Below are 26,244 nucleotides of genomic sequence, written 5' to 3'. Positions count from 1 at the left end.
AAAAAACAAACTTTGCAAATCGATTAAGTACATTAAAACATATATTTGGGGAAGAATACTACTCAAAACAGTTTAATTTCAAGTCAAAGTCTGTCAAACATGGATTTGAAAAAGGTAATTTTTCGAGACTTTTCAAAATGGCGGATGATGTATATGGAAATGTTGCATCAAATCAAGGATTTGTATAGTAAGACTTTTTTTTAGATTATATTAATAGTTTCATGCAGAATCTCTGATGTTTCAGTTTTTTTCATTGGGGATATTTCGAAATGATTGATTTCAAAATTTCTTGATAAAAAAATAATATTTTAAGTGAGTCTCGGGAACATTTATTTGACAGATATCCAGGATATACTGTTGCCAGAAAACAGTTTACAATACAATTTATAATAAAAAAAAATCTCTTTTTTTTTAAAGGTGTTTGTCTGTTTATTTTATCTTTCTTTAGAAATATATTAAAACATTCCTCTTAGAACAAAAAATGTACATAGCAATATATTGTCAGGTAGACGTGCAAACCAAAAGCAACCAGGTGACATTAAACATCCTGTGTATACATGTATAACAGGAGTTTAAATTTTGCGATATTCAAAAGTTTTTATAAATAAACAAATAAACTTTCTCTTAATTTCCCGTGTCAAATCAGAAGAATTATCTGTAATAATAAGCTTTAAAAAATATATATATTAAAAAATGTCTTTATAAATAATATTTTTGCTTAAAAGATATTAAAATATTTATGTTTCCATAATTATTTTAAAGTAATTCAAATTTTAATTTATATTGATATATTTTTTATTTTATAGGAAATTCAACAAGATTTCATTGCATATGATTTAAAGTCATATGAAACCAGTGAGTGGTGAAAAATAATGTTTATCAAATTCTTGAACCAATGCATGTATATTTCCTAAACTTAGTCCACTATGCACGAGTTTCTCATTTTTTACGCAAATATATCGTATAATCTTTATTTTTTCTCTCTCTGTCTGTTATGATTTAACAAATATGGCTGCTCATTAAATGCCGTGCTTTAAAGCCGAAGTTTACCGATTTTCACCTTATGGTAAACAAATAACAAAAAAAACATGGATATTGAGCACGTGTTTAACATGTACAACCAGATAATTGTTTATTTTAATGACAGATCCATGCGCATTGCAATCACCGGATTTTTACGAGGAGGGTTACGCTCAGGTCACTATGCATACGAAAAATATGTCGGCAAATTGCTTCCTGGAAGGAAGCAATTAAAAATAAGTGAACTTCTTCTAAATGTGGACAAATGAAGGAATTTTCCTCAGAAAAAAAGTATATGTACATAAATTGTATCCATTTAGTTATAAAAAACATATGCATATTTTTTTTTTAATTTGAGGTTTCTTATGACTTTAATTTTTTTTTTAATTCAATATTTTAAGCTAAATCTCGGCATTCAATGAATCGATATAAAGTTTAACATTTGTAAAAAATATTTTATTGTATACGTTTCAACAGAGACGTATAATACGATCGCTCTGATTTCAACAATATTGTATACCCTATAATATCTATCGTTAGCGGTCCTGAATACCACTAATATAGTTGGGTATGTAAGATAAAAGTTTGCAATGGTATACTTTTAATTCAGTCTGATAAGCTTAATATATCATAATGGATCATAGGGTCCTCTTTACAGAAATTATATCGGCATTAATGAAAACAACACTGAAGATATATACATTTAATGTTCATTGAGGTACTCCCATGTGACATATGACTAGCTAGTTACGTCACGTTATGCGAACATCTGACAATATTTGGTTGAATATAAACAATTTGAAGTGAATTGAGATTATTCATAACGTTATTCGAAATTTATGTTTAAGCAGCAGTTTCGTGAGCTGAAACAGAATAAAGGCTTACTCTTAAGATGAAGTTGGGTTTTATTTTGGGATTATGTATTACATTATTTGGAGCTCACGTTTTTGCAGCAGTAGCTTTAGCTAAAACTAGGCAATTAGCCAAAATTTTTTAGGTTAGCATTTTTTGTTATACTGAATGATGCTTTTATGATGATTGAGTATGCGTGGCAAGTAGTTTTAATGAACACGAACGACTTTTATACTGATGGTCCCTACCAAGACCATTGTCTATTACTCGTACATCTCGTTCCTGCATCCATCTTATCGTCTCTCTGGGTGACATTTGCTATGTGACACTTCCGGTAAAAATATGACGTAAATTTCAAAAATGAGTCCTTAATCCATTTCGTCGATGTAAAGTTTGGGATAGATTGATTAAAACAAGATAAAATCACTACAGTACTAAAACATATCTAAAATAACTACAATGTTCGGCCAAAAATAACGATCACCACGACATGCACACATCGCAGTGCACGGGATACCCGATTTTCCACATTAAAAATAACCACGGCATCCTTTCTAACATCAACAATGTACAAGCTTCTGACAAAATGATGATGCCTCAAAAGGAGTTTTTAAAAAGTTATCCTCTTTGTCCCCGCCTGGCGTGAGTAGCATAAGAGTCAACCCCAAACTCGTCTCCCTAAACACCTTCCTAAGTATATTGCATGATTTACATGCTGGAAAAGACTAGACCCAGTTGAGGGAATAGCCTCAAAAAGCCTTCCCTTTTGCGCAAATAGTTATTTTCTTGCTTCGTTAACCATGTTATACCCATCTGTTAAGTTTGTGCGATATTTCAGTAAAATCGCGGTGGTTTAGTCTGATCAATCATCATTCTTTATGTTAAAGTCACATCTTCAAATGCAATCAATGTCTCCCACATAGTATGTTTTCCCTTTCAAGCAAAGAGAGAGCCGTATCACAACAGGTAAAGGCATGGAAAACAATAAGTGTGTCATATCACTCAATGCCTAGTGCATTTGAAAGGCCATTGATAGATTTTAATCCAAAGTCTTTTGCCCTTCCAAACACAATCCATAGTTCGTCATAGAATAGCGAAACAGTAGTGACAGCATCATCATTAACGACTCTTCGAATCATGACTCGTTTAAGTTCGTGTTTCACTGCATCAGACGCATGCACCATGATTCTAGTGTTTGCCTGTAAATGTGAACTTGGTGCTGAACTTGTGGATAAGAAAGAATATCCTGATCATTTGTTGCTATAACTACCATACGCATCCAAGACCTTATCCACTCGTATTACAGTTTCAAAGTATTTTCTTAAGGTAAGGACATAATACCCAATCAGCATACTCGTTAGGCCGCAATTCACATTCGGACAGCTGATTTCCTTCATTTACAAAGACTGTTGTTTTTTCTATGGTTGGGTTGTTGTCTCTTTGACACATTCACCATTTCCATTCTCAATTTTATGTGGTATTGTTTCTCACATCCATAAATTCTAAAAATCCATATGGTGATGTTGGCTGGTCATTCATCATTCTAAATGCTAATGTCACATCTTCAACGTCCATTAATGTCACCAACGCAGTTCCTTTTCCAGCAAACGTGTTATCTTTCAATGCCTAGTGCATTTGAAAGGTCATGGATTGATATATATCTTATGCTTTTTCCCCTTCCAAATGCTAACCAAAGTTTGTCTGCCCCTATGTCACGGAATAGCGAAACAGCAATGACAGCAATAACTGTTCGAGTCATGACTCAGTAAGATATTAGAAATTATTATAAATTAAGGAATGTATGTACTTCATGTAAAGCTCTGATTCCTTTCACGGATTTGGCTATACTATTTGGACCTTTTGGATTATAGCTCTTCATCTCTTTATATAAGCTTTGGATTTCAAATATTTTGGCCACGATCATCACTGAAGAGACATATATTAGTATTGTATTACTAGTATTAGTATCTACTTCAAGGAAATTGGTACCGGTAATTTTATTAAGTCTGTGCTTCACTGCATCAGATACATCGATCTTGATTCTAGTGTCAGTCTCTTCGTGTAAACGTGGTGATAAACCTGAAACATCATCAAGTGGTGGATAACACTGAACATGCTGAGCATTTTTTGCTACAACTACATTGAACTCAATATTGTATTGAGAAAGCTGCTGTGAATGAAAACTTAAAAGTTCTTTATTATTGACGACATCTCTCAGAAAACTTTGCCAATTTTGAGGATGTTTAAACCCTGGATTCGTCTGTGTATATCCTTTCTTCTAAATGTTGCTCTTGCTTCTTTTAGCAGCTTTCAAACTACCAGTATTGTCTATGTTCGCATCCAACATTAAATCTACTGTTGTTACAGTTTCAAGGTGTTCCCTAACGAGTATGATGAGTACCTTGAAACTGTAACAAGAGTGGATGCGGTCTTTGATGAGTATGGTAGTTGTAGCAACAAATGCTCAGGATATTTTAACTTATCCACCACGTGATGTATTTCAAGTGTAGCATCATGTTCACCTCAAGCGACAGACACTAAAATCATGGTGCATGTGTCTGATGCAGTGAAACACGAACTTAAACGAGTCATGATTAACAGTCACTGATGATGCGGTCAACACTATTTCGCTATTCCGTGACATAGGGGCAAACGAACTACGGATTGTGTTTTGGGAGGCAAAAATCTTTGGATTAACATCTCTCAATGGCCTTTCAAATGCACTAGGCAATTCGTGATCACACATACTTATTGCTGATCCATACCTTACGATACGGTTCTCTCTTTGCTTGAAAGGGAAAAAAAGACTGCACGGGAGACATTGATGGTATTTGAAGATGTGACTTTAACATAAAGAATGACGATTGTTCAGCCTAAATCACCAGTGTTTTACTGTAAGATCGTGCAAACTTTTCAGATGGAGCTAACATGATTAACAAAGCAAGAAAATCATTTTTTGCACAAAAGGGAAGGTTAATTATAAGTGAGGCTATTCCCACAACTTGGTCTAGTCATTTCAAGCATGTAAAACGTGCAATATACTAATGCAGGTGTTAAGTGAGACGAGCTTGGGATTGGTTTTTATGCTACCTAGTCCAGGAACTAATGGATTGCGAAGGGATAAAGAGGGTCCCTTTTAAAAAAAGTCTTTCTGAGGCCTCATAATTTTTTCAGAAGCTTGTACATTGTGGATGTAAGAAAGGATGCAGCGGTCATTTTTAATGTGGAAAATCGGGTCTCCCGTGCAGACTTTTGTGTATGTGATGGTGACTGTGAATAAATATGTATTCTTGGCCAAATAGTAGTAATTTGAAATATGTTTTAGTACCATAGTGATTTTAATTTGTTTTAATCAATCTATCCAAAACCGTCTACATCGAAGAAATGTACTGAGGACTCATCTTTGAAATTTACGTCATATTTTTACCGGAAGTGTCAACTTTATATTTAAACATTGCAACATGATAGAATAAGTGGTTTTGGGAATAACTTACAGCCAAAAGTTTAATGACCAGCACAGTACATTTTAAAAAAGTTGAAAATTCCAGAACAACAAGAGCCGGAAGACAAGTCTGCTACAAGAGCCGGAAGAGCATTACTTCAAATTGATGTGGATGAAGATAGCAAAACTGGTAGACAAATTTAATAGCCCATTCAAATATTAATGTACATGTACTGTACATGGAAACAAATGAAAACTACAGAATTTTGGGGAATTAATGAATTATGTAATCACATTACCAGATTAATTAATTAATACGGCCATAAATTAGATTGATTACATGAAATGTATGCGGTCTGAGTGCCCCAAAATTAAGTAAAAGTTATAACAACCAAAGAAATAAATCAAAGCAATACATGTATATACATGAAATCATATCATTGTTATTACATGTATCTTACTACACTACATAAGTCCTAATATTCCTAAACCTAAATGACGACAGACGTACAAGTGATCCTAAATAGATCTGCAATATAGTATACTGTAAAACTAGTACAATGTATCTCATATAATAATATATAGTTATATAATAATTGACAAATTTGCAAATTTTATCAATTCTTTGCTAAAGAATTTTGAGCTCTTTTCAGGTCAAACTCTGAAATTTTTATATAACTACAGTAAGCATCTGATGACCATCTTCCCATAACTTTTATCAAGTGTTCTTCAACCTGAACTGAACCGGCAGTTGTCGCTGCCCCCATACGAAAAGAATGGCCACTGTAATAGGTAGAGTTAATACCTAAACTATCTAAAGCATGTTTGAATAAAGAGAGAAATTTAGCTCTGGTGACAGCAGCCCCAGTTAAATCGACAAACAATGGAGTTTCAGGAGACGGATTCCTTTGAAAGCGATTATTCATATACAAACAGCATATCATATATGGGCAAATCTCAGTACATGTTTCAAAAAGTTTAATAGTCACACCTTGTCTAAAAGGATCTGTTTAAGAAATTTTAAGCTTAAGATGTATACTGTCGCTTAGAATAGTAATATCTGAAATACATAAATTAAAAGCTGGATCAAAATTTCCACAACTATTAACTGTGAATTCACCACATCTTAAAAAAACAAAAAATGCAACTGTACACATAGTTTCTTATAATAAATTCTCATAACTACTGTTCTGGCGCAGCCAGAGACAGACTTTCTGTTAAATATCAAAAGTTATAGGGTACCTTGGTTTAGGATTGGTTTTATAAGTACGCTTTACTCCATTCAGTATAGCTTTGAGTCGTCTTAACTTAGTTAAATCAGGATAATTTATGTTAAGTTCTAAACATTTGAACATAATACCACACAAATACAGTTTAATAGTACTATAACTTATATGTAGTCTACTTGTACAATAAGCAACAAAAAGTAATAATAACTGTTCATTGACTGGTACACAGCCAGGCAATATTAAAGCAACAACACCAGTTAATAATAAAAAAGAAGTGTATGATCTAAAACCAGTTTCATAAGTTTTTCTTGTGCCTGTAGATATTGCTGCCTCCCACAACTGGCTAACTACGGTGTCGAGCTCCATAACACAAGTTGAGGAGGAGGAACTTTGCATGGAACCTCCTGTGCTTCTTTCGCAAGGCGATGAAGTTGTTTATCTGCAAACGAGACAAAGCATCAGCTTTAGAATTAAATTTTCCTGGTACATGTTTAGACACAAACACAAAACTTTGTTGTGCAGCAATTAATGTAAGTCTCCTTACTAAAGGCAATTTATGAGCTGATTTGGAACGTCCTTTTTTCAAGATGACTACCGTAGCCTCATTATCTCACATACAAATTATTCGTTGCTTTTTCCACATGTGTCCCCACAAAACGGCTGATACCACTATAGGGTACAATTCTCTAAAAGCTTTAGATACTTCTTTCTCATCAACTACTAAATTTGAAAACATTGATGGCCATGATTCAGCAAACCACAGTCCTTTATAATAGCCACCAAAACCGATAGAACCAGAGGCATCTGTATATAAACACAAATCATCAGAAGTTATATTTTCTTTGTTATAAAACATGCTGACACCATTCCAATTTGAAAGAAAAAAGAGCCACATTCGAATGTCTTCCCTGCATTCACATGTTAGTTTGATATAGTGGTGTAACGCCTTAACTGTTGTTGACACTAAGATCAATTGGGATACAAATGTTCTCCCTGGGATGACGACTCTAGATGCAAAATTTAAATGGCCTAGTAATTGTAACACCTCCCGCTTTCTGCAGGATTTTTTAATCAGAAACTCTTTCAAGAAAGTTGAAATTCGAATAAGTTTATCGTTTGGCAGTCTTGCCTCCATTAAATTTGAATCCAGAATAATTCCAAGATATTCAATAACTGTGTCTGGACCTGAAGTTTTATGTTTAGCCATTGGAATCTTGAGAGTGTCAAAAATGTAGTATAATAAATCCATATTTCTCTGTCCACATTTATGTAGATGTTCAAAAGTTATGAAGTCATCAAGAAGGTGCAAAATTAATTCTATGCCAAAATTATTCTTTGCTATCCAACATACTGCTTGCGACAAGTTATCAAAAATTCTTGGGCTTGATCGACAGCCAAATGCAAGTTTGGTATAGAAATAATAATTTGTACGCCATTTAATACAAAACATGTGCCTCACTTTTAATAAGTTTATCAACAATATCTGGTTGAGTAATAGCTGATCTTAGATTTCGACATTCTTTAGTAGGAACATGTGTATTAGGAATTAAGGTATCGAAACCAAAAGCAAGGCCATGGCATAAATAGTTTACAAATTGTTTATCTGGATGATTATGTAACTGTTGCTTTAACTCATCTACATTAATTGGAGCATCAACTTGTTCTCTCTGGTTAAAATCTAGTCATTTATTAATATTGTCTGTGTTGTTTTGTTTTGGATTTTTCTTTCCTGAACACCTGAATGCTGCATGGTTATTAAAATAGCAAATAGAACAAATATGCGCATATTGACACGGTTGCCTATTACACCCCCTATCATTAAAGTTATTACAGATTTCAGTTTCATTATGAGTTACTCTTTTTCTACCATAACGGTCCAAATCCTTCACAGCAAAAGTAAAACTCTTAGAATAACTAGCTTTGTTGGCCACTTTGTTTGTTACTGTATTTTGAATTTGTGGACAAAATGATGACAAATGCATGGTAGATGCGCAATAAGAGCATGAATTGACCTTAGCATTCCCTGCAACCATACTTAGCATAGTGGTATCTTTGATGGACCAATCAACTTTAATGTTGCAGTCTCTCAATGCTGCTGCTGCCCTCTCTGAAAATTGACAATGGTAGTCATGAAACTTAGCCCCATATACATTGTATATATCAATAATATTGACCTCGTATCTGTCCAACTCAATTCTCCTATTAGTGAATTTCGAACACATCACTCTCTTGTATTTTCCAAAGGCAGTTATGAATTCACTAATGGTCAAAGATTTGAGAAGCCTTGTGTCTTCGTGGTTAGATAAGTTGACTGTTATAGACCCTTGTTGTTGAACAATGTTCTTGTCTGCTTCATGTTTTAGAATTAACAGGGCCGCTAAGTTAAAATCTTTTCCCTCCCAAATACGTTTCTTTAAAGCATCAGAAACAATGTCTACATGGGAAATGCATTCTGATGGAACCCCGAATTCTGATATAGGAAAACGATACCCACCATTTAATGGGAAAGTCTGGCTACATGGAGATTCAGCTCCTGAACTGGTGCTTGGCCTTGGATCGGGATCGTTGTTTCTCATGGCTGCGTATGCAGTGCTCATGTTGTTATCCTCAACGCCAACGGTTACTGGTTTGTCATTGATCTTAATTAATTTTATAACTGTCTGCTGTAAACCAAGCATCGTTCCTTGCATGGACTGCATTGAATTTAACATCACTGTCATAACTTCATTGTTGACATTGGCACTGGGCGCCGCCATATTGGATGACGTAGTTCCGCTCATTCCACTCTGAAAATTCATCCGCGGTTCTGTCACGGTTCTGCTTCTAGCCGAATTACTTCCGCTGTCCGAGGTTAAATCTCTTTGATCGGGAGCTTGATTAGAAATGGCAATTGTGTCTGTGTTCAAATAAGAACTTGCATCAGAAGTAGATGTATTTGGTGCAATGTCTGTTGATGCAGATGTCTGTGAGGTGTTGCCTGTCATCTGTTTGTCAGCTGGGGCGATGTTCCTACGCGCGATGTTATCCATGTAAATTTTCTTAAGCATGTTTTTTCCCAGAGAAACAGGAACAAAAATGTTAATACTTTCCAATTCAACTTTCAATTTGTTAGCAGTCCAGTTAGCTGGGTCGGAACTGTTCCACTGATTAGACCTCTGTCTGAAACGAGGTGCACGGCGATCGGCCATGATCACTGAAAGGTCAATGTCCGAGTGTTTATGTTTTAATTCCACTTCGCAAATAATCTGAGAACAGTTATATCCTTGGAAAACGTATAAATATCGAATGATGATAATAATGTCAATAGTATAAATAAGTTGTAATAAAATATAGAATGTTGTATAAACTCTGTATACACTTTGATAAGACACAAGACCTGGCAGTAACAATATTAAACGATCAATGATGTCATAATTAATTAACAGCCAATCAAAAGCTTTGAAAATTAGAACTAAAAATAACTGTCTTATAGTTGAGTCTATAGGAACAATTTAACAACATAAACATGACTTATACTTATAAGTCTTAATTTAAATAATAAATTGATATTTCTATGTCCGCCATTTTGAATATTACCGGAAGTAAGGGTTTTTAAGACATATGTCTTATACATTGTATCCATCAACTGCACCAAAGAAAGGTTTCTGCACAATGTAATTATAGTAGCAATACGTTAAAACACATTTCAATTACCCTCCCTAAAAAATAAGCTTATTTGAGTACAATGTCCGCCATGTTGGATTTTAACCGGAAAAAGGGTTTCTGAAGACATCTAATCTATTTAATTTATCCAAAAATAGTAAAAAACAAAGGTTTGTACCAAATATTATGATAGTAGCATAATAATAACACATTTTTACACACTAGCCTTCGATATTGGGTTGATTTAAGTATGACGTCCGCCATTTTGAATTTTACCGGAAGTGAGACTTTTTAAAAAAAATGCCTCCCTAATCTGAAATAAAAGGATAATAGTTATGGAAGGTCTATGCCAAATTTCATGCTTGTAGCAGGATGTGCACAATTTTTCACAAAGCCGCCGTACTATTAGTTATGTATAGTAATTGAAAGACCAACGTCCATAGTTAATTTTTTCATCTTTTGGTTTAAAAGATCATTAGTCTTATATGTATGTATAAGACTAATGATCTTTAAGTGTCTCTTTTAAATATCGCATTTATATATAATAACGTCAACCGACAGGTGCTAATCAAAATCATAGTTGATAATCGCATACGTATATATAATTATTCCGATTGTTTTCAGCATAATCAGCTAAGTGTTCCGTAATCGTTAATACGGTTCTATATAAAAAAAATCTGCATAGATAAAAAGAACACAAAAAACAAATCAAGTTAAAATAATGTGCCCCTCCCATATGACGTATATAATTGTCTACCAACATCACAATAAAGGGATGCTGTATAAAAGAAACCAACGGAGTAAAAACTGTCATAACAATCAACCTTTTTTTAAAAACAGAAGTAGAGTATGCATACCAATGTTATTTGGAGTTAACATGTATGTAGCAGATGCGTCAGCTTAGCACAATAAAAGCAAAACAGGAAAACCTTAACTTTCGAAAATGAAGTGGGGTTTTATTCTGGGATTATGCATAACATTATTTGGAGTTCATATTTTTGCAGCAGTAGCGTTAGCTAAAACTGGACAATTAGCTAAAAACAGATTTTTTAGACTAGCTTTTTTTCTTATCATTAGTGACGCCTGTATGATGATTGAGTATGCGTGGCAAACAATTATAATGAACACGAACGACTTTTATACTGATGGTCCACATCAAGACCAGTGTCTAGTACTCGTGCATCTTATACCTGCTTCAATCTTATCGTCTCTCTTGGTGACCTTTATAATGTGCCTTCAAAGGTTAAATGCGACATTCAGAACACCAAAACGAATATTGACTATATTAACGAGTAATATTGCTATAGGACTAGGATTTCTGTTTTCACATGTTTATTTTTTATGTCGCTGTGCATTCGAATTTAACAACAAAGTTCAACGTGTTCAATTTCCATGTGCACCCAATTATAATACAGAGAAAAGCTATCTCCTTTTTGTAGATGTTGTGAATGCCTTATCCGTTACATTGATAGCATGTTGTTATAGCATTGTTATTTTTCGAATAGTTCGGACTCGTCAGCAGGTAAATGGAGAACTGGGCTTGAGTGAGTTACAGATTCAGCAGGAAAGGAAAGCAGCTTCGCGAATGCGCTGTAATATGATTACGCTTACTTGTATCATCATCGTAACAGCTTGTTCGATTTTACCCAGAACCCTATACGGTCTGCACGCTAACATTACTTGTACTATCAATGACGACGTCGTCAGAGCAAATAACAACTTGCTTCTGCTCAATCCTTTGGTAGACCCCTTCATCTACATTTTCAGAATCGAAGATGTACGCTGCCAGTTGATATGCAGATGTCGATCAAACAGAACGACACCTTTAACATTAACGACGCAATCAGCAACTACACGAACATCGAGGATAACAACAATCGCATAGAAACTAGCCAAAACAAAATTCTTCATTCTGATATTTTTATATAAAATTGAGAAAGTAAATGGGGAATGTGTCAAAGAGGAAACAACCCGACCATAGAACAGACAACAGCAGAAGGTCACAACTGCTCTTCAATGCAGCGAGAAATTCCCGCACCCGGAGGCGTCCTTCAGCTGGCCACTTACCAAATATATATATATACTAGTTCATTGATAAGGAACGCCATACTAAGACTCCAAATTATACACAAGAAGCTAAAATTAAAAACAATGGAAGACTAACAAATGCCAGACGCTCCTAACTTGGGACAGACGCAAATGATATGTATATTACTGTGTTCACTGATGTATTTAATGGTTGTTCTTTTCATTTAATATATACAGACATTTAAATCAATATGTTTTAATATTCGACTATGAAAGTCTGAGTGAAACTCTCCGAACCGTGCTCAGAGCCATCACACAATTGAGAAAGCTGTCGCCATCAATCATAGCAACAATGTTCCCGATGATAGTTGTACGGTTGGGAAAATAAAAATATGACTGCTGCATACGCTGCATGGTAGGTTAAGTAATTCTTTCGATTATTATGTATGAAAATGGCGATATATGTTAAATAAAGAAAAAACATTACCACAAAAAGTAAAAACGGCCATCGTGAAGTCAAAATAACGTCTACAACAATAGATACGTATATCTTCACTGAATCGTATACAAAATATGAAAAAAAAAATGCATTTATAATAAATTTGGTTTCAATACTATTCTGTCAAAAGACTTCTTAAGTGGTACAGACGCTCACAGCAATAGAGAGGTGTTTTAAAAGGACGAAAACCTCAAAATCGCACAGATTCTTACAGTGAAAACATTTGTGACCAGGTGGAATAAGGTTCAGATAAATTGAATGCAGAACGTTCATATATTTTAATAAATATAACATAGAATAGAAGGCAACGACAGATCTGAAATATACAGATATTAACAAATAAATACAACTTTACATATAAATGCATATGAATATATCATTTTGTAGCAAATAATGTACATTATGTTTAATTACACAATTGTAAATAAATAATAATGCAAAATACAGTTAAATGACCACTCTGAATGTAAACAATTTGTTAATCAATGCTAATGAAAACTGTTCACTAAATTAAGTTGACCATACTACTATATAAAATACTATATGACATTGAAAGTTAATTAAGAAAATATAAAGTTTCAATGCAATTAGCAAAGTAAATGAAACTAAATAAAATATTTAAATCAAAAACATTTAACCATAAACTAATTTGAAAAACCCTTAAATGTAAATACCTTATAATGCTGGATACGGCTCTTAGTGTTGTTTCTTGTGTTTCTTGTTCTACATTGACAATATAGTTAAAACGTACAATATATATTGTCAAAAGGTGAACTGTTAAACTAGATAGAACCAGATAAAACAACTATTAAGTTAAGTAGTTTGTCCAATAGCCAGTGGTGAGTAAATATCAAAGAGCCCAAATAGAATATTTTGAATTCATTGAACCATATAATACAAAATATGTTCAATATAGTAAGATCATTATAGTAATGGGTAAATAGATATAATAGATATAAACTAAGTACAAATTTGGGAATAATATTAAATAGATAATATGTATATAAATGAACTTGTCCACACACCTTTAAATACAGACTTAAAAAACATTGGCAATTCGAATACATAAAAAATTAAAAGCACCAAACTGAAAGTTACATAAAAAAGAACAAAATCTAAAACTTTTGAGAAATTGCTATCTTAGCCTTTTTACAAACATAATAGAGTTTTTTTCTCAAATTATAAAATGTATAGTAAGTAAGTAATAGTAAGTATTTTTTTATTATAGTGAAATGTTTAATCACATTTCAGTAAAGTACATTATATTACATACACAATAAAATACACCAAGGGGAAAACAAAGGAACAATAGGTACACCAAAGTGCAACAAAACGAACTATATGATAACAACTGCCATATTTCTGATTTTATTTTAAGTTATATCATCTTAACCGTTTTGCCTATTATGTAACCGATAGCTGTATTGCGTCGGTAAATGCTAAATTCGGAAGATTAAGACGTTATAAACTTTAAATGAGTCCAAACAACGAAACATTTCCTTAAATGTACAACTTTAAATAATTTAAAACTTTTTAAAGACGTTTCTGTCAACTGATAGTGTCTTAACCATATTAACAGGATAGAAAAATATCTTCATTTATGAATGCTGATCCTAAATAACTACTCCCTTTAATGAAGTGATAATGGGTTTTTTTTCTGTTGTGATTTTGATTTCCAACAGGTTATTGCAATTTTTACAAGTATGATATTGATGTTATTAATAAAAAAAAGTTGTCAATACAATGGAATTTGATGAAGTGATAATGTTTTTCTGTTGTTATTTAGGTTTCCAACCGGTTATTGCACTTTTTACAAGTATGATATTGATGTAATAATAAATATGTTGGTAACAGCATAGAAATCACAAAAGGGTACACTCTAATTGTTTCACCTAATGTCTTGAAATTTCTTTTCTCTATATAATTATGCAATGAATTTGGTGCGTTAAATTTTTAGTTTGCTTTGTAAACCTGCGTCGCTCACCTCACTCTACTTGGGTTTTTGAAATCAGATAAAAAAAAAAGATAAAAATCAAAACAGTTAGATACTTAAATAATGATTGAGGCCAAATTTGGTTTGATGTTGATCCCGTAATTTAATAATAAATCCTGGTAGCCATCTTGATCAGTAAATCAACACTCCATCAGTTACATCATAAGAAACATGTATGACATGTTTAGTTTTATTCAAAGCAGTGATTCTGTTTCCTTTAGGGTCCTATGATAAAATAAGTCCCCTGCTGTCGGCCATCTAAGATGATGGATTGGCTACAAAGTAATAATACTTTGTCAGAACCTCATGATATGTTTGGTTTCATTCCATTTAGTGGTTCTCTAAAAGAAGACATGTGTATGTATTTCCCATAGGATCCTTTATTAAACTAAGTCCTCTGATGGCGTTCATCTTGGAGGATAGATCGGCTACAAATTATTTAACATCACTTGGGGTGCTATAAACAGTTTCGTATATAAAAAAAGAGGGGTTATAGACATGGAGGGAAGTCCCTTTTTATCAACATAATTGGTGAACAAGTATCATGTTTTTTTGTATTTGTTTGTCAAAATATGTTAATCAACTTCAATTAAACCAGGCTGAATGATTAAAATAATGTTTTAAATTAGATTAAATATACATATTTTGAGGGGACACAACACTGTAAACAGTCTGTTTTTTTGGCAGTGAAAATTGAAAACTTATTTACAGCCATTGTAGCTCTTTTCAGAGCAGGCGAACGTACCCTGAAGCATGAATTTTTTGAAAGACCAGGTAAAACTCTATGAAATTCATACAATTTTGATTTTAAAAAATGTGCAGGTATCATGTCTTCAGGTTTTTAAAGCTTAAATTAGGCAATGTTTTACTAAGTTTCTCTGGATAAAACTTTTTATGCTATTAAAACTACACTTTTTTTTAAATCCATTATAAACTAGAGAACATTCTGATTCCAGTGCTATCTAGTTTTATACAAGTATCTTTATTAATCAGTCCACCACTAAGGGTCACTTATACATTGTCCCTCAAAATATGACGTCATAGTAAAAAGCTGTTGATTGCACCCTTGGTCATCACCTAATAAGGAACATGCATGCCATGTTTGGTTCTATTTCATTCAATGGTTCTCTAGCAGAAGTTCAAAATTTAAAAAGTTAAAGCCGGACTTCAACTACCTTTTCTAGAGGTGACGTCAATCAGTTGTGGATGCTCAGAATCCGAAGCCGGATGCTTTAGAGTACATACAATCTAAAAGTGGGACGAAAGATACAAAAGGGACAGTCAAACTCATAAATCGAAAAACAAATGACAACGTCATGGCTAAAAATGAAAAAAAAAAAACAGACAATAGTACGCATGACATCACATAAAAAACTAAAGAATAAGCGACACGAACCAGTCATGCTTCAATGATTCCCTATACATTCAACCAGAGAAATATAATAAGTATTATATGTCTTTGATTCAACCAATTTTTTCCCCACGAAATCCGCATATGGAAGGTCTCTTAAATTGTCACTACTTGTAATATTCATAATTTTTCTGCGCATTGGTTTTCTCGTAGACTTTGATATAAAATCATATCATCTATGTCAATTATATATTTATTAATCAAAGTGGTTCCTTGAAAAGCATTCTAATTTTACCTATTATTTTATGAAAACAATAAACTGGTCTAATATAAACAAAACAATGACAACGAGATCAAAGCTTTCACACTATTTACATCCAAGCATTCCACATGAGTTATTATGAAATGTTTTATTCATTTCCTAAATTGGGAAGAACCCATGCAGCAACATTTTCCGTGTAAACTGCCGGTTCCAAGTCGGAATATGGAGAAGGGACGTCATATTTCTTCTAATTGGCGCAATCGTATGTTTTCTTTTTGGTGCAAATGATACCATGTAATTTTAAAACAAGTGGCGCAAAAGTGACATTGGAGAAAAAAAGTTGTGGCCCAATAGGACACATTTTTGGCGCAAACGAATCTCTCCCAATATTCTCTAGTGAAATACAGTTACCTGGAATTAAAAACCTGGTGGAATGAAATTACGCTTACAAATGAACCATAATGAAGGGGTGGGGCTTAATTATTTTCATGTTAACTAAAAATGCATCTACCAAATATCGTTTACTATTCATCTTAAACTAATCAAATCACAAGCTAATACATGTTAACTAAGCAAAAGTTTCAAAGTCAATAGAGTAGACCATGACAGGGGCTGGGCCTAATTTTCTCCATGGAAATGAGATGTGCTTGGTTTCCTTTTTCGTGTTTTTAGTTCAGGCTTGAGTGTTACTATGCTTATACATCTGCAATTCTGCATACCTTTTAACATTGGCCTACCATTATTAATGGTTCACCATTAACTATACCAAATCCTTATAATTTGTTGACGCTACCACCGCTAAGGCTAACACTGAAAACATCATACACATGTCTTGCTTTTTGACTCTGTCCACAGGTCAATGCTAGACAAAAGGCAGGATCCTTAAGATGTTAATTGACTATTTTGATCATGTTGAATTATCTTACTTAGCTGAACATGTGTTGCCATTAAAACTTTCTCTATCTGTTATAGTATTTAGGAAAACAACCAAAAACAGTAAGTAAAATTTCATAAAGATAACATTATTATGGATAGTAATCTTGATTTCATAGCACTTTAATTTTGACATATATATCACCTTAACTCCTGTCACTTTTGCTCTCACTGCTAAAGTTCTTTAAGATAAAAGCCAAAAACTGTATCTTACCCTTATGTTCTTTTTTAGCAATGGCGACCATGTTCATTGACAAATCAAAACTTTGGATACACTTTATTAACAAGATACCCGATGGAACATTTATCTAAAATTTGAAGGTATTTGGACCAATATTGTGAAATAGTTTACAATTACGAAGACGGATGACATGCCAAGTGATGACATAAGCTCACATGACCAAAATGAAATGTCCATTGGTAAATTTTACAGACACACTCAGGAGTTGGTCAACTGTTATGGAATATCAATTTCACAAATGATAGCTGATATGTTCCCAATGCTGTAACAAAAAATCCACCTCCCCTTTTTCAGAATGTGACCTACCAAATTAGACTTTTTACATGAGCAACATGACAAGTTTGATTGAGTCCTAATTTTATACATGGCAAGTGTGAGTCATACATAGCAAGAGATAAAAATTATATGATTTATAATACATATGATAGATCCTAATGTTAAAGTACCATAGGTACTTTGAATAAATTAATTGTTCACTGGATGGATTCCTTTAGAGATTATATTCACTTTTGAATTAAACCAATGTCAATAATTTTTTAATAAACAGTTTCTTTCTTTACAATTCAAGACATTGCAGTTATACTTTCATTCCTAAAAATATATCGATAAGTTGACTTCTTCCTTCTTTAGTTAAGATATTACACTGTGGGCTATAGCGTACAGTTGCATGTGCATTTTTTATATTTCCATTCTTCAGCTGCTCCCAGAATTGTCCACTGGTACGAAGAGATGTAGCAGTAGCCTGAAAAATAGTTGAAAATCGTAACAGCAACTTCTGAAATCTTGACAATACTTCAAACAATAACAGACAGAATCAACAATCAATAAATGTTTTTTTGAGGAAACCTCAGCAATATAAGTCTTGAATGTCCCTACATTGATTTCTTGGAAGACTTTATTTGACTCATTAAGTATAAAATAAACAGACATTGCATTGGCTGAAAAGGTATAAAATAAACAGACATTGCATTGGCTGAAAAAGTATAAAATAAACAGACATTGCATTGGCTAAAAAATTATAAACTAAACAGACATTGCAATGGCTAAAAAAGTATAAAATAAACAGACATTGCATTGGCCAAAAAAGTATAAAATAAACAGACATTGCATTGGCTAAAAAAGTATAAAATAAACAGACATTGCATTGGCTGAAAAAGTATAAAATAAACAAACATTGCATTGGCTGAAAAAGTATAAAATAAACAGACATTGCAATGGCTAAAAAAGTATAAAATAAACAGACATTGCAATGGCTAAAAAAGTATAAAATAAACAGACATTGCATTGGTCAAAAAAGTATAAAATAAACAGACATTGCATTGGCTAAAAAAAGTATAAAATAAACAGACAACATAGAAAAAATAAAGATTTAGTGACACAAACCCCACCAAAAAAATGTGGGTGATCTCATGTGATTTGGAAGGGTCACCAGATGTGACATATGACGGGTTATGTTAATCAAGTGATGATAACCCTGTCACGCATCCTCTCTGACTCCCTTTTAAGTAATTCTAACCTGTTTATATTCACTTTCATGATTATCTGTTTTAAACCTATGCATTTAAAGAAGGTTTCAAAACTGAATGAGAACAACACATTATTAATTTCATGCATTCAAAGATTTTTTCTGAATTTATCTTTATCAGAAACACTCAAGGCCAAATATTTGAAAGCCCATGATGTATAAAGACCAATACAGTTGTAGAGTTATATGACCCAAAAGTACTTAAAACAATAGCCAAATCCATTTAAATGTTCCTTGAGGTTTTTCAAGTACCATAAATCTTCCATTAATATATTATGATATTTTTATAATTCTTTTAATTTGCCATGAAGGAACACTTCAACAGCAAGGGCTGTAAATGAGACATACTAAATCACTTAATATGATTCTTTCATCCATTCTCCTGATGATGATAAGTAATTACTTATTTCTCATAAATACTGCTGACTTCAATTAAATTTTGTTTTTAGACTCTACGAAATACCAATTTTACTGCACTAGATGTCAATGTCCACAATAAATGTCTTTTCAATAATTGATGATCAATTAAAACCTAAAGTTTGAAAATCCAAAACCTCTTACAATCAATGAAGAAATAATCATACAAACACGTTAAACTGTGATCTAATGCTCACTGGTGATACCCCTGCCAAATGCTTGATGGTAAACAGGAAGTTGTTGAGAGATGAATCTGAAAAAGCCGCACATAGATCAGCTAACTAATATAAACCCTGAAACCAGATTCTGGACATCCTTTGTGCAGTTCCTGAAAATATCCATTGGAAGGACAACAGACGGACGACTGATAGATGGACCAACAGACAGGGGTAAAACAACTTACTGCCAATTTTTTTAAAGCGTGGGTATAACACTTTTTTTTAAATTGACTTACAGTACAGCAATATCATGACATATAGAAATTTTAGACTAGATTATGAGAGATACATTCCTAAATATTGACTGTTAACTACTCAGTCATGCTAGAGGCATAAATATTTGACAATCCAAAACCTAATACAAGAAATACCAGCAAATTACATCAAATAATATCTGGTCACCATCACAGTACTCAAGCTGTACTGGACTGGTGATCTTCTAATGGACTAACAGTAAACCAGTAATATGACTCATTAACATTTATTTATATGTACCAATTTTACTGGACTTACATGAGCATTTTGACAATCAGTGTCTCTTCTTTGATGCTTGAGGCCAAATTATTTTAAAAAAAAACATTGAAGAGTATAGTTTCTGATGATTTTGTTTTCTTGAGTAGTAGTATAGAACCAATAGATGTGGCTAACTATAAAGCTAGCCTTTTATAGTTGGACCCATTTCAATCATTTGCTATTTATAATTTCCTTGTGTAAGTTAGTGGTCAACGTTTGAGGGGTTGCACTTTGCTTTTTTTTTTTCTTGCCAATTTATTTTTTTCAAACTGTATGCATAAATAAAGGCAATATTTTTTTCTTTACAACTGATTCATATTTTGTCCTTCAAGGCCTTTTATAGATTGAAGTGCTATGTGGTATATATTTTTTTCATTGTTTGAAAAATGCATTAAAGCAAAGTTTAATATGTGTTTATTTCACTGGCAATCATACACAAACTCAGTTTTATATTAATAAAACCGAAGTTTGTGTGCACATAAATTTGTTTAGACCACATATTTTGCCTGTGGCAAGTAATTTTATTCGGACAATATGCTGTTAATTTCTATCTGTCTTTATTTAGTCTTCTATATTTTTTTTACAATAATACAGAGAAGTGGTGTGTTTGTGGTAATGGTGTTGTACTTCATAGTATTTTTGGTGCACACTGTAACCTGTACTTTTATGTATAGTCAACAGGATAACTAAAAACTTTTTTTTTACATTTCATTTCAAATTTCAAAAATCAATCTACCCAGTTTATAGAATACAAATGCTTAGACATATTCAACAAATGAGCATACATAATAAATGCTATTCAGCAATTCTAAAAACTATTGAAAACATAAAAAAAAACTCATGTTGTATTAAATGATAAAATTGAGAATGGAATTGAAAGTGTGTCAAAGATACATCAATCTAACGAAGGGGTAAAAACAGCAGAAATGATGCAATGTAATGGTTAGATCTGTGTCTGAGATAAGACCTACCTTTGTTTCTTGTACAATAAACCCAAATATACCATTGAATCTGTGTCTGAAATAACAACCTACCTTTGTTCCTTGTACAATAAACCCAAATATACTATTGAAACCAAACACTGATGACGACAATGCAGCTATCATTTCACCTGTATGTTGTCCCTTTAAATTAGAACTAATATGACCAATTGTGGCTGAAGTTTTGTCATTGTCAGTTCTTCTTCTTTTGGATTTCACACTTAAATTTTCACAGCTGCTGTCCTTCTCTTCCTTTAATCAATATAAAGTATGTATTTATAGAATAACTAATCGAAGAATTCAAATAGAGAAAATTATTCAATGGGTGACCGAACAACAAATTAATTCACGAATGTGCGTAGCGCATGAGTTAATCATCAGGGTTGTTCGGTCACCAGTTGAATACTTTTCATTATTTGAATTCTTTAATTAGTTATTCTTTTTATTACATTGGCAAACGGCTTCTTTAAAGAAATTAATGTAAAATATGTAAGGAACTATATCTTTTTTCTACGCATTCACAATTTGTTTTGATCTGCCATTATCGACGTCTTGACAGCACCTATTGTTGTATGACGTCAGAGAGTGAAATAACCATGTTTATTTCACATGTGAAATTATCGGTTTTTATTTAACTGGAAAATCAATGTAATTCATTGCAACCAATGTAAAAAAATGACTTAACGTTAAATGATAATACATAAACTACTTTATATATAAGATTAATGCACACACATTTCAATACAACCATTATAGTAGGAAAATAAGCTGTGTATCGTTAACAAAACAGCCAACCTTTGTTATGTGTCAAATTCTTGAAAAATAATGCTTTTGAAGATTTATAGAATAACTGTAATTGAAAAATTCAAATAGAGACAAATATTCAATGAGTGACCCAACAACGCATTATTTCATGAATGTGCATTGCACATGAGTTAATTATCAGTGTTGTTTCATCATGAGTTGAATATTTTTGACATTTGAATGCTTTGATTAGTTATTCTTTTATTATATTGGCAAATGATTTCTTCTATGAATTAAAGTAGAAAATGTAAGGAAGTAGATCTTTTTCTTTGATTTCACAATTTGTTTTGATTCCATGTTATCTACATCCTGACTATTGTTGTATGACGTCAGAGGAGTGAAATAAACCATGTTTACATTACACATGAAATTAACGTTTTTTATTTCACTGGAAAATCAATGTCATTGCAACCAATGCAATAAATTGTGATATTTGAATAGGCTCAATAGTAATTTGCACAATTTTCGAGTACACTTGAAAAAAAGAAGATGTACTATGTGGTAAGTTTGCCAATGAGACAAATCTTCACAAGTGACCAAATGACACAGAAATTAGCAAAGTTTATAGGATACTGCATGACTTTCAACTTTCTTTATTTTGAAATTTGTCAGCTGAATTGTTTTATTTTTGTGATTCACAGAGGTCTTTAAAAACAATTCATAAAATGACTTTGAAACACTACAACAGTGTATGTATCTTCAAACAAGTGTTAAAACCAACCAAAAATACTTTTAGTCATTTATTGTTGGTTCATTAATTTATATGAAGTTATTTAATGTTTATGTATATTGAGTTTAATTGAACCTACCAGTATACACCATATACATGTTACATGTATGTTTGCTTGTAAAAACACAAAAAAAAAAAATAAACAGAGAAGAATTGACTAACCAGTATTAAGGGTAATTAATCACACTTTTGATAATAATAATCTGTGTAGACATTATGCACATGTAAGTTTTTTCACTTGATATTGATTGATTTTATTTCATATTTTTCATGGTCAGGCCTTTTGAAGTCAACTATACAGTATGGGTTTTCTCAATGTTGAAGGCTGTATGTCTACAGTTGCCTATGATTGCTTACATTCATTTCATTTCATTTGAACTTGGTGAATACCAATATACATGTAGTTGTCTCATTGGCAATCATACAACATCTCATTACTTTTATACAGAAGTTTTATTTTTGTGTTTCAACTCACTCAATAATGCTGTAATAGAAGGCTCTTCAAGCTTGTTTGAACATCAAACCATGTTAAAAAGGAGGTTTCAATTCTAATAGTTGATTAGATGGAATATGATTTATATAATAAAGGAGTCTGAGTGTCTCTGTAAAGAATGATTCAAGCCAAGTATGGTAAACTGGTCTAGTACTTTTAGAAAATTCATACAAACCGGTGTCATCTTATTTCAAAATATAGGTCACAATGATCCAGATAAAATAAAATCCCAAAGATTACCTCAACATGAACCACTGCTATCACTTTCTCAGTAAACTGAAGGACATCTGTTGGGAAAAATTTACATATCACTGCATCAGGTTCTGATCTAATAGTTTGGGTGCCAACAGACATGGTATATGCTTGGAAATTATTATCATCACTGTAAGTAGATAATCTGTAATCTTACTTTTGATGTATAACACAGATTTAAAACAAGAATGATACAATAAGAAGTACAGATTTACTTTTGTTAGAAAAACAGATTTGCTAATCTATATTTCAAATTCATGTACTTAATGTTTCAATTTGAGATAAATATCCTCAATTTGTGCATGCAAATTTTGACATATAAAAGTTATAACTGTTTATTTGGTTCATTGTGCATAAATCCTTTTATAAAATATATAGCATTTCATGTTCTTCAATGTCAGAAACCTTCCTGTTAGAGCATGATTCTAGGTTGAGTTTTTAAGATTAATAAAAGTTTCATTATTCATTCCTTAAAATCTTACATTTGTAGATTATAAATGTTAAACATGTTCATACCATAGAAAATTCAAATCTCACAATAAAGCATGGTTCAATTTTCCTTCTTTTTTTAAAATTTATTAATAATGTCATTAATCCACAAAAATAACATCTTCAGCTATAATACTAAAATAGGATGTCAATATTTGGTTAAGGTGGTACCTATATATAACACTACAGGGAGATAACTCTGTAAAATCAGTTATACGTTTTAATTAGGTTGCGTTGTTAAGGAAATATTAAGCTTCTCAATGATCAAAATTGGTGTCTGTCAAACTGCTACATAACCAGTGTAATTTTTTTGATAAATTGGTTGGTTCAAATTTTTTGAAATTTTTATATTTTTGTCAAAGGGGTAAAGTAAATACTTTGCCAAAATTTTATGAAAATTAAACAAGTCAAATCGATTTTAGTGAAAGTGTTGGGTACCACCTTAATCGAATGGATTATTGCTATGAATAACTAATTAACTTCAACTTACATTATCATTATTTCAAAAATCCTTACAAAGGATAAGAAAAGATCCTGGAACATTTTGTTTGTTAAGTCCATTTTTTTCTGTTGTTGGTCATAGTTAATAACTGATCAGAAAAGTTCTTTAGTCTGTAAAATATTCTAAAAAAGATCAAAATAAAATGATACATTCTTCTTTGTTCTTTAGACAATCAATGATTTCATAACAGAACAAAATGGTGCATTATCTATGTTAATAAACAATTGCGCCATGAGTGTTATTAGAGAATAAAGATCAATAACTTCTAAATGTCATATCAGTAAATTTATAAAAAAACTAAAGGAATATTATCTTAATAGATATAAATCTGACAGTCATGCCTTCTGGTTTCCGAATCCCATATTTGAACTTTATGTAACATTGTAATATTTGTCTTGACATTTTTCATTAATAAATACTGTTTAAACTAAATCTGACAGTCACCAAAGTTTAATGAAAAGTGCTAAAAGCACTTTGGGGATGTTGTCCGAATTTTGTTTAAATATTATGTCTTTCTGTAACACCACTACATTGTATCTTAGTTAAGGTGGAGGATTTAGTGCTCACACCTTGTATTGTCAAACTATGTCACATTCTGTATGTGTCTGTCCAAAGTCAGAAGCCTGTAATGCAGTGATTGTCAGGTAACTATACATTTAACTGTCTTTAATATTTTTTTCCTTGCATAATGATTTTAGCATATGGATTTACATTAAAGGAATGACTGTAATATTTTTTCTGTCTATGAAGAAATACCATAAAAAAATGTGGTGCACACTCAATAACCTGTGTAGCGGGTTATTTAAAGTGTGCATCACAATTTTTATGTTATTTCCAATAGACAGAAAAAAAATATTACAGTCATTTCTTATAATTTAATTCTTAATTCCATTTTAACAGGGAGTAATTCATGAAAAAAACATTTATGACGTCACAGTCACATGATAAAATTATGTCTATGACCTGATAAACAAAATGATGTCAGCCAATCAGAAGATGCATTACATCAAAAATTAAATTATATACATGTACATGTAGCTAATTGTTGAAAGTTTATCTATGACCTTCAGTTGCTTACATTGAATTCATTGTCTCTATTGTACAGTTGATCTTTGACAATCATACCACATCTCTTTATTTCTATACATGTAATTACATGTATACATGTATGTTTACCTTTAGCGGCATAGAAATAAAACAACTATATCATAAATCTGATTTACTGAAAAGAGCATTGCAAATAGCAATTAGTCTTTTTGGTACTCTTTATCTACTTAAGATTGTCCACTCAATCCTTCTTTACCCAAACTAGTCTTCTTAAGACTTAATTCTTATTTATATATAACCAAATAATTTGTTCATTTAATCATATTCCAACCAAGATTGACATTATTAGCCTTATTACTCCCATGATTGGTCAATTAATCCTTATTGCATATTTAATCCTTATAACACTCTGAAGCTTGTTAACTGATTCAACCCTTTAAATTAGATGTCAGAGACACAAATAAGTCAAGTCTCAATAAGGTTAAAGCACTAATCCTACTCATACATGGGTATAAGCATTCAAACATCATCACAGTTGTTTTAACCTTTCAGGTCAAAAGTTGTCAACAAAGATTTCAAATCAAGAGATTCTAGGTCTCTAACACTTATGGCTTATGACTTACACTTGCATTGTAATTATGTCATATACCATGTATACAGAAAGGAAAATAACTCTCTGACATACATCATTATATTGTCATTGTCAAAATTATTTGTTAATTAGTCAGAATGTAACAAATAAGTAAGAAAATCAATCAATATAAGAATATCAATATATAGTG

General features: G+C 32.1%; 1 protein-coding gene across 1 annotated transcript; it reads right to left on the bottom strand.

Annotated features, from left to right (window-relative positions):
- Positions 1 to 17,612: 17,612 nt before the first annotated feature.
- Positions 17,613 to 24,539, bottom strand: LOC134707449 (uncharacterized). Its single transcript, XM_063567198.1, has 4 exons — positions 24,404 to 24,539; positions 23,413 to 23,554; positions 21,200 to 21,397; positions 17,613 to 18,234 (listed from the first exon to the last, which is right to left on the bottom strand). Exons 1-4 carry the CDS (start codon positions 24,472 to 24,474, stop codon positions 18,070 to 18,072), a joined length of 576 nt encoding a protein of 191 aa, XP_063423268.1. The 5' UTR covers positions 24,475 to 24,539; the 3' UTR covers positions 17,613 to 18,069.
- Positions 24,540 to 26,244: the final 1,705 nt, after the last annotated feature.

The sequence above is a fragment of the Mytilus trossulus genome, chromosome 1, assembly GCF_036588685.1.
Source record: "Mytilus trossulus isolate FHL-02 chromosome 1, PNRI_Mtr1.1.1.hap1, whole genome shotgun sequence".
Classification (NCBI taxonomy): domain Eukaryota; kingdom Metazoa; phylum Mollusca; class Bivalvia; order Mytilida; family Mytilidae; genus Mytilus; species Mytilus trossulus.
This window is presented reverse-complemented; position numbering and strand designations above follow the sequence as displayed.

Bases quoted from the DNA above. Each gene is read 5' to 3' on its own strand.
- LOC134707449 (XM_063567198.1), bottom strand. From the start codon at position 24,474: ATGGACTTAACAAACAAAATGTTCCAGGATCTTTTCTTATCCTTTGTA. The intron at 21,398-23,412 runs GTAATCTTTGGG...TATTGATTAAAG, and splicing joins TAGCAGTGGTTCATGTTGAG to GAAGAGAAGGACAGCAGCTG. The intron at 18,235-21,199 runs GTAGGTTGTTAT...ACTATTTTTCAG, and splicing joins TTATTGTACAAGGAACAAAG to GCTACTGCTACATCTCTTCG.